General features: G+C 41.4%; 1 protein-coding gene across 3 annotated transcripts in view; it reads left to right on the top strand.

Moving 5' to 3' along the window:
* The window catches only part of KLHL18 (kelch like family member 18), a 52012-nt gene that overhangs the window by 18360 nt on the left and 20812 nt on the right, over positions 1-12840 (top strand). For all 3 annotated transcript variants that reach the window (XM_011375325.2, XM_011375326.2, XM_011375327.2), the window contains one exon: positions 12488-12618. In XM_011375325.2, coding sequence (XP_011373627.1) covers positions 12488-12618 — 131 coding nt within the window. The remainder of the gene's footprint in view (positions 1-12487; positions 12619-12840) is intronic.

Here is a 12840-nt window from a genome sequence, read left to right on the forward strand (position 1 = left end):
AAATATGATGTTAGCTAGAGATTTTTTCGTAGATGTTCTTTATCAAGTTGAGGAAATTCCCCTATGTTCCTAGTGTTTTGAGAGTATTTAGCATGAATCAGTGTTGAATTTTGTCAAAGGCTTTTTCTATATCAATTGAGAGGATTGTGTGACTTCTTTTTTTTTTTATTTAGCCTGTTAATATGATGGATTACATTGACTGGTTTTTTAAATATTGAACCTGCTTTGGATCCCTGGAATAAATCCTACTTGGTCACGGTGTATAATTCTTTTTATACGTTGCTGAATTCTATTTGATAATATTTTGTTCAGAATCTCTGCATCCATGTTCGTGAGGAGTATTGGTCTATAGTTTTATTTGCACTGTCTTTGTCTAGTTTTGGTATTAGGCTAATACTGGCTTCATAATATGAATTAGGAGTTGTCCCCTCCTCTTCTCTTTTCTGAAAGAGATTGTTTAAAGTTGATATTAATTTTTTTAAATATTCGGTTGAATTTCTCATGAAACCATTTCAGCCTGGAGATCTCCTTTTGGGGAGTTTTTAAATTACAAATTCAATTTCCTTATTAGTTACAGGACTCTTAACACGATCATGATATCATTATGGCACGAGAAAAGGAAGGTGGAGCTGTGGGCAAGGAGGAGCATCACTTCAGAATCTCCTTCCCAGACTTACCGAGAAGGGACTAAGTGGCCCTTGTTTCCATCTTTCTGACCTCAGGCAGGTCACATACCGCAGAGTTACGAAGGGGATTCAGATGGCAGGTTTGGTTATCCCTAACCAAAGTAATGAAAGCTTTTCCAAGAAAGTAAACTGCTAGGAATCCAACAAATGGTCATCCATGCAGAAGATACCTTTGACCATTTCCACGTGCCCTACAGCGTTCCCAGTTAGTAAAACTGTCTGCCTATGCCTTTGATACCTGTACTGGGTGCCATCACCACAGTGTTTTTACAGATGGGGTCCTTTAAGACCTGACTGGTGAGCAGAATGGGGGCTCGAGGCACTGCAAGGGTCCAGTCAGAACTGAAGCCACTTCTAGTTACAGCCCATCTCCTGAGGCCAGGAAGGAATGTTTCTCTTTCCTGAATTCCCCCAGGGCTTTCTCTGGACTGCAGTGCTCAGAACTCTGGCTCCTAATGGCAGAACTGGCCTCAGCAAGACCAATCACATATAAGCTCATGTAATCAAACTGGAGAAAAGACAGGGTTGATGATGGGCCTGGGGGGACTGAAATGCTGCCAAGACACTCGCTCTCAGTCCAGCACGCTCCTCTTATGGAGTTGGTTTATCTCACATGGAGCGTGATAGAGCATCTGATGGCTCCTTGCTACTCCAGAGAGATTGCTTCTTTCTTTTTCCTGCGAAAAGTCCTGAGGCTTAATTGGTAAGGCTGAGGTCACATGTTCTATAGTGTGGTTGGAATGAAGATACGGGAAGTTCCCAGAAGGAGATCAGGAGCACTGGACAGAGCTGACATGAGATAGAATCGTAGATAGTCATGCTTTCGGAAGTTTTGTAGCGACATGTGTTAAAGCCACAGGTGTTTTCTCTTAACCTTCAGGTATCCCAAAATAGTTTACTAGATCATCATCATAATATTATAGATAATTGATAATATATTATTATAACATTTATATATAGTTAATGGCTAAATCTATGTTAGATAGCTATATAGAAATATATAGTTAGTAATTGGTAAATAATAATAGATTGTTATTGTAACAGCCTTCAAGTGTTATGGTTATTTAAAAGTTTACTGTTACCTATTTATATATTTAAGAAAAATTTGAAGGAGAGGAGTAGAAAAATCACAGCGCCTCCTGCTCAGTCTCCAATATTTTTTTTTTCTAAATTTAACCAACAGAACCTGCAGTCCATTTTGACAACAGCCTTTAGTGAAACTGCTGTCATTTCCACAGGGTTAATTTATTTCATAGCGATTTGTTGATTTTCTGGGCTGCTATTGAGGATAGAGTTGGTATTTTGATTTCAGTGAATATTTACTGAGCTATTAACTACCCTCAAGGAGTTTGAAGTCCACTAGAGTAGGTAAAAACAGAGAAGTTCAGTGCTTGAGCCTGAGGCTTCACGTCTCTGCATGGCCTAGCCTTACTCATCTGACATCTGAATAAGATTTTGGTCAGGGGCGGTGAGCTGGGCTGAGCTGGCCTTGTGCTTGGTGGTTGCTGAGTAAGGTGGAGGATTGGTTGATACCTGAGGTAGGAAGGCAGATACTTCAAGGAGTCTCCATGCAGCCCACCTCCTGTGTTTCTGATGGACAAGGCTGCATTAGTTACAGAGGCTAATTAGCATTTACACTCCATGGGCAGAAGCAGGGATTGGAGAAGGATAATAATTGTTTAACTATGGTTAAGAAACTGAAGTTTTAGAAAAAAAGGCACATTGGTTGTGGCAGGCCCATACAGGCCATTAGTGGCTCCAGTTTGAATGCCTCTGTTTCAGGCTTTAGCTCATTTCCTTTTCAAAAGGAGCAAGCATTTTGTAAAAGACACTTTATCTCAGCGTTGAATTCCGCAAAGAGTGGACAGTTCATACTAGTTCAGCAAAGGGAGTCTATGAATACCAGCAGAAACTCGAGTGTGATGTGGGCTGGGGTGTGGGGGAGTCTTAAATAAGTGATCAGCATCTTCTCCTTTCTAGAAGAGTTCATATTTGTTCCCTGTGACTCTAAAGCAGAGGTCAGCAAATTTTTTTTATCAAGGGGCAGATAGTGAATATTTTTAGTTTTGTGGGCTAATCGTCACAGTCACTGCTACTCAGTTTTGCCATTGTATGAGCATGTCTGTGTTCAATAAAACTTTATATGTGGACACCGTAATTTGGATTTCATATAATTTCCCATGCCATGAAAAGTAGTCTTCTTTGGATTTCTTTTTCAACCATATAAAAATATAAAAACTACACTTAGCTCATGGGCTGCACTAAAACAAGAGGCAGTCCAGATTTTGGCCCATAGACCATAGTTTGCTGACCCCTTCCTCTAAAGGTCTTAAAAATAACTTCTATAAAGTTCTAAATTTGAGGACATTTATGTATTTATTTAACAAGCAGTTATGCAATTAACAGCACTTCATATGTGCCATGCACTGTTTTAAATGCCTTGTAGATGTTAATTTAATCCTCACAATAACCCCATGAGGGGGATACTATTTACCTCATTTTGCAAATGTGTAAATTGAAGCCCATAAAGGTTAACTAGCCAGCCCAGAATCACACAGCTAATAAATGGCAGACCCTAGGTTTGAGCCCAGAGTACCTGTTCTAATCTAGCATGATATGCTGTGTCTCTTAAAGAATTTATAATTATTGGCTTTATAGCCTAAAGGAATTTTAGAGATTAATCCATGCCTACTACGATGTCATTTTGTAGACTCATTCTCACATACCAGCTTTATACCCTTTGTGATTCAAATTTGTGCCTCAGTGAAATTATGGATTGCTACTTAAGTACTTTCAGCCTCTCTTGTGACTGCCTAAAAGCTTAGTCTTAAACCCCACTGATCCCAAGGGTAATCCGTCTGCACAGGGTGGGCGCTTAACTGTCACTTACTGTTTTATTTATGTTAGCTGTGAGCTCCTTGAAGGTAGGAGCAGTAGTATCAAAATGTTTCCCATCAAAAAGAAATCTGTTCTGGGCATATCTTTTGCTTTCTTTAGGAACACCCGTCTGAGATTACTCCCAGCTCAGATTTTGCCCTGCTGCTTTTCCTGCTTGAATAAGCAGCTGGTTGTTGAGCCACACCTGCCTGTGACAGGGAGTAAGATTTGTGGTGTCATGCTACACTATCCCTGTTGATCTAGAGATATCACCAGGGCAGGGCTGGGAATGGAAAGTTTCTCAGGCTTTCCAAGGAAGAATATGGGAAGGTATGGGTACATGTGTGTGTTAAAACAAGTTGGAACTTAGGTAGATGCAGCGGTGCTCGAGGCTTCTGGTTCCTTTTGCTTAGTTATAGTCTTAGTCTCTGCTAACCAGGAGGGACATCAGAGCACATCAGGTGAGGGGTTCGTGGTCCATGGGGGTTCTGCAGTTATTGCAAGGGGCCCTCATCCACGTGCACCTCTCTGTAGGCCAGATAATGGTATCTGCGAAATGTGTATCCAGTTACTTTTCAAGTGTACGTGGATGTCATCAAGGTCAAAAAGAAAGCTCAACTGAATCCATGTAAGGCCACTGCTGTTAACTAACTAGCTGTTGAGAAATCCCACCCAGTTAAAGCCCCTTGTTTGCTGATGAAGAAACTGAGGCTCAGTGAGGGGGAAGAGATTTGCTTGGGTCATCACCTGGCTTGGCAGCTGGCACAGTTTGTATGTACCATGTGACTCGTCCTTGCCGTTCCCCCTGGGGTGCGCACAGATAAAGATATTGGCAAGTATTTTGACCTTTAATGCTGCGCTGTACTTTCTAATATTGTCTAATGGAGTGGTTGCAGTAATGTTTACCAGTATTTATAGTGCTTCTCTTGAGAATCTCAATTTTTTTTACTGTCTTCCTTTCCATGCTCCCATAAGTGAAGTCTTGTATTCCAGCCTGGAAACCTGAAGCATAGTAAAATTGGGCAGCTTGTCTATGTCTATAGTAGAGCTGGCCCTGAAATTCATAGCTTTCATCTCTTGACCAAGGTTCTGTTAATCAGACTGAACTTGTGAAGATCTCAGTGTTTTATGGCTGTCACTTTAAGCTGGGTGTAACAAAAACTTTTGTTAAATCTCCAGTAAGTGCCTGGCACTGCTGGGTGTTTCATATGTCTTGTATATCACCTAATTTAATGAGGCCAGCGTTGCCATTCTGAGGCCCTCTCAGAAAAAGCTAAATAGCTCCAGTCCACTCCAAGCCCATCCACGCAGTCATTTGTTTATTCATCTCTTGACCATCACGGCTCACCTCTGTCAGGTTTGCGAATGTGCCTTTGAGTAATATCCAGTTGGTGGCCAGGCTGGGACAAATCACAGATTCATCCCTCCAAACAAGACCCGCGACTGGCGGCCGCATCACTTTGGTCTGTACAAGACAACAAACACTTCCTCCCACAGAAACTTCAGGAATGCAGAGTGCCGCAGGTGACTTGGTCAGATGACATTCATGTCAACCATCCTCGTACACCTTGAGGATTCGGGTGGATAGGGACGATTTCGTTTCATAAGCTGGGAAGGCCTGTCTGGCGGCAGTGTGCACCGCCCCTGCCCCTGCCCTCTCTACCTCCAGACACCCCCTCCTCCCCGCCGCTTCTCTTATTTCCCTCTTCCTTTCTGTACTTTCCTTCTCTGTCTCCTTTGCAGATGCGTCCTCTACTGGGTGCTGTTTAAACGTCAAACTTCCTCAGGGCTGTCTTACGCCCTCATCACACTCTGAGCTCTCCCTTACTGATGTCTTTTTTGTCTTCACACCAGTGACATCCAAAAGTGTCGGTTGAGCCTAGACTCATCGCTGTGCTCCAGACGTACTCGTCCACTTCCTTCATAGCACCTCCGTTTGGATGTCTCCCAAGCGTCAGTGTCAGCTTGTCTGAAACTTGACTCACTCTTCTGCCCACAGCCTAGCCCTTCTCTGCCCTTCCTGATCTAAGTGAACGGCACTTCCAGTTCCTGCTCTGCCTGCACGGAGTGGCCTGATCAACTCGGAGATCCTCGCTTTGTACTATTCCCTGGTTTCCTGACACTCTTAAAGTCAAATGCGGAAGTTTGGAGCGCCCTGTCTCCTTTTCCAGCTTCTTTCACGTTACTTTCCTTTCCATATCTGTATATCTGAATCACGGAAGCCACTTTGATTTTTAACATTTACCAAAGGAGTAGTTTGTTCATGATTTTAAAAACCAAGTACAGTGGAGTTGCAACACATGTGCATTGACTTTTAGAACCTAATCTTCCTCCCTTTAAAGTAACTCCATTAGCTCTTAATTTTCCAAACAAAACTGTTAACACGTATTAAAGTTACCGGGGCTTAATAATAAAAGCAGCATGGAGGAACCCCTTAAGCAAGCAGGAATCTTTCAGTTTCAGTCGTTAGATCATAAACGGAACCTCTGCTCAGGAGGTTCTGTATCCACTCTTTGTAGAAGCCAAGCGGCATGAGTGCTGAGTCTTTGCTGCAATTTTAGTGGAAGTGGTTTGGGCTTTCCAGTTTGAATTGATTTTTTTTTTCTTAGAAGCACATTTGGAGGTGTAGTATGCACCTAGGAAATCCTGCGATTGCCCCTAATTTGTTTGGTAGATGCTCATCATTGCAAATCATCCCACAGCGGTTAAGTGGCCGGTGCTGGTGGTACACGTGCTGATTAAGTGGTAGTGCGAGCATGGTACTCGGAGTTTGTTGTGTGCCCAGAGACCTAACACTCCGATCCAGCCGAGGCAGCTTCCATGTGTGCTCATGAGTTTAGCTTTTTTAGTCCAGAGCGTTTCATTACAACATAGATTCATTTCTATCCTTCGATCCTATCCTGCACTTCAAACCTGGCTCTTCTCAATACTTTATATTTACTATTTGATTCCATTTCATCGATAATACTTCATGATTATAGTAGGTATTGTCTCAGAAGTAGGTAGAGCAAAATGTGATTAAAGGTAGGCATGTGTGCCAAATAGCCTAAACTTTTATGACCAACCAATTACATGTTGCTTACTGCATTTTTTTTTCTAAATTCTGTTATGCCTGTTCACATTTCTTTGCCACCTTAGGCATGGGGAAGAGGGGGGATTTGAGGCAACAGGACGTAGTCACGGATCAGTGGAGAAAGTGGCCCTTGCGTTGGCCTCTGTAATTCAAGATGTTAACATAGAGAACACACTTGTCCTCCTATATAAGCCATAGCTTACAATATTAGATTTACCAGTAATAAAAGAATATTTTGATTTCCCATTTGCTTTGCACATTTTTTTAGAATGAGCTTTTTAGTTTGAGATAATTGTAGATTCCCGTGCAGTTATAAGAAATCAGAGGTACTGTGTATCCTTTCCCAGTTTCCCACAGTGGTGATATCTTGCAGCGCTATGTATAGTACAAGATCACAACTGGGATCTTGATGTTGATATAGTCCACCACTCTGATTCAGATTTCCTGTTTTACTTTTATTCTCTTGTGTGTATTTGAATACTCTCTATAATTTTGTCATGTGTGTAGGTTTTTACTTTTTATTTTTTAAAATTTCTCAGTTGGCTGAGAATTTGACCCGGAGGAAGTGTGTTATTTACTGAGCCCTCTCAAACTTCACTGGTAAACAACTCAAGCATAATCCCTTCTTTTTCACATAATAGCTACTTAACTTTTGGGCAAGTCACTCAACTTCTAAATCTTGTTTTCTTCATCTATAAAATAGAATTTATAGTAGCTACTTAATGCAGAGAGTTGCTATGAGGACATTTTTAAAACTGAGATTACAAATGAGAGTATTTGGGTTTTTTTTAAAGCTTTTCACAAAAGTGTAATATCTCTGGATTGTAGAATTAGAAGGTCCCTTAATAGTTTTAGAACCAGTGAAGGGCTCCCCCAGACATTCTTAGGTGATAGGCTCTTATTCTTTATGATGAACTAAAATCTGCGTCCCCGTAACTTATCTAGATCTGCCCTGATCGGTGCGATAGCCCTTCTAGGATTTGAGGATGACCGTTGTGCCCTAACCCCCAAATTAGTTTTCAGACTAACTATCCTTTAGCTATTCCTCATGAGATGTAGCTTCCAGATCCTTTCCCATCTTGGTCTCCCTCTTCTAAAGACAAATTTATTTTTCCCCTTAACCAAACACAGAATTCAAATGCAATCTGACTAGCATATCCCAAGATAGGCCTGTCTTCTTTTTAGCTGAGCTTTTTTGGGAAACCAGGTCACCCAGTTCATGCACATACCGCTTGTTCTTTTGTCTTCTTTTTACTTTCGAGATGAAAAATAAATGCATAGAAGTTTAACAGCAAATCGAACATGCATTTTAACTTCCATTTCCTCCTGTAATCTCATTAAAATGATAGTAAGTGGGAGAAGAGATCTCAGCAAATAAGAGATAATGGAATATTGAAGGTTAAAAGCACGTGTGATAAACTCAGTGGGCTGGAGGAACTGAAAGTACCTGCTAGGGGAAGAGACTAAGAAGAAAGGGGATTTGTAATGCAGAACCCCGGAATAGCTCCAGAACTGAAGAAACCAAATACTGAAAAAAGGAAGATTAGTTGAAAGTCTGTGTGAAAACCAATCAGATGCCTATAGTCCCTCCCCTACTCTCTGGAGACAGGAGTTTCAGTGTTCGATATTGAACCAGAGGCATACCAAACATAGAAGAAGGAATGAAATACGGAGCAAAACTGAAAATGAGGGCTTGGAGACAAAGTTTTAAATATTGAGTGGTAGGATCATTCTCTCTCCCACTTTCCAGAATTTCTGTAGGCAGGCACTCCCTTGTAAGAGATGGGAAGATCTTTCTGATAAAATTAGCCCCAGAGAAAAAGTTCTAAAGATACTACTTCTGAGAGTCCTCAATAAAATGTCAGATTCTTGCCTGATCACCCTTACGCAAATTCCACAAGTTGACAAGCCTAGTCCCCACACAGAGCTTTCAAATAGCTTCTAAAAGTATAAGCAGATAACCAAGCATCACGAGACATTTAAAGATAAGCCTCTAACATAAAAGACAGAGACCAAAACAAATGGAAGAGAAAAAACTCAGAGTAAACAGTTAAAGCACGGAGGAGGAAGAGAAGAAACTTTAACTATTCATATCTTGAGAAAGAGTAGAGAAAATATTGCATTCATGAAAGAGGAACAAGATTCTTTCAAAATAGAAAAAGGAACCTTTAGCAAACAAAAAAGACCTCTTGGAAATTAAAAATATGATAGCCAGTGTAAAAAGCTACAGCACAGAAATATTGGAAGATAAAGTTGAAATAGATTCCTGGAAGATAACCAAATGACAGATATGGAAAATAGGGGAGAACTGAGTATCATTCCAATAGGACCAACACCTGACTAATGGAAATTTAGAGAAAAAATAGAGTATAGAGAGGAGGAAATTATCAAAGAAGTATACGAAAAGGTATTTCCAGAACTGAAATAATGTCTAGAGTGATACAGTGAAAGAAAACGAACACCAGAGTACAAACCTTGTGAGATTTCAGAACTCTGAGAATAAAGAGAAAGGCTTAAAGGCTTCTAGAAAGAACAGTCACATATTTAGGGTTACTATTCAAAATGGCATTAGATTTCTAAGAGCAACAACCTGGAAGATATTGGACCCTCAAAATTCTGACAGAAAAAAAACATTCCCCTAAAACTTAGAATTTTATAGTCAGCTAAACTACCACCCAAGTTTAAGGATAATGAAGACATTTTCAGACATATTGTATATATGCTCTGTAATATTGTGATATAAGAAGAAATATCTATTTGGTCTTTGTTCCTGGTTACTTGGCACAGAGCTCTTAAAATTCTTGTAATTTCCTGAGTAGTAGGGGTGAAAAGAGCATCTTTTGTTATAATTTTTGGTTTTTGTTCCTAGTTCCTGACACAAGAGCTTCTAAAAACCCTTGGAATTTTCTGAGTAGTAGGAGTGAGAGGAACAATCAACCATACCTGAGTTTATGCTAATGAGGTAACTCTGGGCACCTAGATAGCTTCAAGATGGGGTTTGGTTGCCAGAAGAACCAACCATGTGATTAGAGATTGGAACTTTCAGCCCCATCCCTTGACCTCAGGGGAGCTAATCACCCATGACCGATAATTTGATCAGTCATGCTTTCATAATAGAACCTCCATAAACTTCCTAAGCAGTGGAGTTTGGAGACTTTCCAAGTCAATGAACGTATCTGCGTGTAGGGAGGGTGGCATACCCCAATTCCATGGCGACAGAAGCTTCTATACTTGGGACCCTTCCAGACCTTGCCCTGTGTACCTCGTCATGGCTGTTCTTTTGTATCCTTTATAGTAGTATCCTTTGTAATAAGCCAGTAAGAGTAAGTAAACTTTTCCCTGAGTTCTGTGAACCATTCTAGCAAATGATGAAAGCTGAGGTGGGGTTGTAAGGCAACCCTCCCCTTCACCACCAACTCTAGCCCATCAGTCAGAGGTATGAGTGGCCCAGACTTGCAGTTGGCACCTAAAGCAGGTCCAGTTTGTGGGACTGAGCCCTTAACCTGTGGTGTCTACTCTAACAGCCTAGTCAGTGCCAGATTTAAGTCGTAGGACACCGCTGGTGTGGAGAGTTGGAAAATTAGTTTGTATGAAGAAAAAAAAAAAAAAAACCCACACGTATGGTTTCAGAAGTGCTGTGAGTGAAAACAGTTTACAGTGGACCCTTTCTTAGGAAGCTCTACTAGAAGATGCTGTCCACCAGGACAAAGGAATAAATAAGGAAGAAGACTAAATGGGATCCAGGAAACGGGGTTCCAGTGTAAGTGAGACGAAAGGAATTCCCAGGACAGGGTTTCCCGTAGGGATGTCTCAAGAGCAAACTGACAGGGTACCCGACTGAACATATTAAAAGGAGTTTTACTCTTTTTTTATTATCTCCAGGGAAAATAAAAATTATACAACAAATGAAATGTAATCATAGTATATATACCATGGCTTGTCTATAAATAATATTCATGTAGTCCTAATAATGTAACTGTTAATTTAACCAGAATTTGACGATAATTATACTGAAAGATAGAGTAACTGGAGTAGATTGTAAAGAAACAAAATCTTAACTTTCCGTCAAAAGAATTAAATAGATAATGTAATAGCTACCTTTTGCTGAATAACAAATCACCCCTAAACTTAGTGACTTAAAATAACATTTATTTCTTATCTCAGTTTTTGTGGGTCAGGAATTCAGAAGCAGCTTAGAGACCTCTCGTAGGGTACAGTCCAGGCACAGACTGGGGCTCCCTCAGGTTGCCACAGGAGGAGGCCTCAGCCCCTCCTCAAAGGCACCTCTCCTCGCGATGAGTGGTTACCTGGCTTTCTTGGGAGCAAGGGACCAGGAGAGATGGTGAGAGGATATTGACAGTAAGTGCCTTTTATGACGTAGCCTTGAACGTGACATACCATTATCATCACTGCTATATTTTGTCAGTCACAGACCAACCTTGAGACATTGTGGGAAGGGACTGCACAAGAGTGTGACTATCAGGAGGCAGAGGTCATTGGGGGTTATTTGGACTGACAACCACAAGTAATAACTAAAAGTGAAAATCAAGAAGTAATAGGCACATTACTTAGGTAGAAATAAATACTGGAATAGTTGCCCCTGGGAGCAGGAAATGGCGAGGCAGAAACTGCTGATTTTCATCATAAAGCCTTATGGAACTTTAAGAAATATTTGTATGTATTACTGTGATGTTTTTAAATTATGAAAACTCCCCCAAAGCACACAGCCATTTAATGTCCCCAACCCCAGTTGTAGAGGAACACCTAGAATTATATGAGGAACTCAGAGAATCTGAATCTGATAAGGATCTTTTGGTATTTGGAAGATTGTGTGTGTGATCTTGAAGGATAGTTCACAGGTAATAAACTAAAGGTCATTGAAAAAGAGAGCATAGTGACAGCCTGAGCTAGAATCCTTGCATAAATGTGACGCGAACAGATGAGCATCGATTAGTGAGATGCTCTTGCACCTCACTAATATGGATCTCGGGTGAAGGAAAAGCAGGACTGTTTTGCTCTTTCTGAAGAGTGGGATGTTCTTCAGTGGAGATGCTTATGTGGCTTGGAGCTATAAATGGCAAAGCTTAGAAAGGGAATATCCTTTTGGCAGATGGGTGGAAATCACTTTATAGATCTCGCCAGGCTAAAGATGCGTCAGTCAGTGAGGATTCAACACAAATTGGAGAGTTTGCCTCTGTCACTATGAGGACCATGGTCCTGAGCCCTGTGGGCCACACAGAGCACCCGCCAGTCCACATCAGCCGCCTCCAGCTGGCTGCTACCAGGGTCATTTTCCCAAGAGGAACTCTGGGCTCCTTGTGGTCTACCACAGCCTGGTTGGTACCCAAGGACCCCCAACATTTGTGCCCATGACACTTGCTCTGTCCTGATTCCCGCAGGTACCCCCTATTCAAGTTTGGTCTTGTTTCTCCTCATCTTTTCCTGTCACTAGCTATTTACTCTTTCTGAGGAACCTACTGCAGGAACTCCAGGGTTCTTGGCCAGTTTGTCTGTTTCATCTGCCTTCTAATAAAACTGGGATCAGGACAAAGTGTTAGAGAAACCAGGTCTTTGAGTTGATGTGGGAGTTGGGAGGGGTGCAGCAAAGCCCACCATATAAGTAAAAATTACTGCTCAAGGCTTTCAGGCTTACATTTTTTAACCATTTTAATACCTCATTAAAATATTGTTTACATTCTTGATGGGTCTCCATGCTAAGCCTTGGCTGTCGTGTAGTGGGATGCCTCCGGTACCATCCCCATGGACAGAGGGTTAAGCTGTGGAAGGGGCAGGTTGGGTCTTTGTGTTTGCATTCCTCAGTCTCTATCTTTGTTTTTACTTTTGCCCACAGATTGGGGACCACAAATTCAGTGCTCACCGGATCGTCTTAGCAGCCTCTATCCCGTACTTCCACGCTATGTTTACAAATGACATGATGGAGTGCAAGCAGGACGAGATAGTGATGCAAGGAATGGACCCAAGGTACCATACCCCTCCATTAGGTGTCACAGGCTGCTCCCAGGTGCAGCTTCAGCCTTGTGCCTGGTGCCATTTGGAGCCTGCAGCAGGATACAGTATTTGTATCTGGCATGTTCCACACACATAGTAGGTGATTAGTAAACAAATTAGAGCCTCAGCAGGTGACCTGAGACAGTTAAAATGAGAGTTTTGATGTATTTTTACTCTGTTAGAGTACATATTTAA

This window comes from Pteropus vampyrus, unplaced genomic scaffold, assembly GCF_000151845.1.
Source record: "Pteropus vampyrus isolate Shadow unplaced genomic scaffold, Pvam_2.0 Scaffold271, whole genome shotgun sequence".
NCBI classification, from domain to species: Eukaryota; Metazoa; Chordata; class Mammalia; order Chiroptera; family Pteropodidae; genus Pteropus; species Pteropus vampyrus.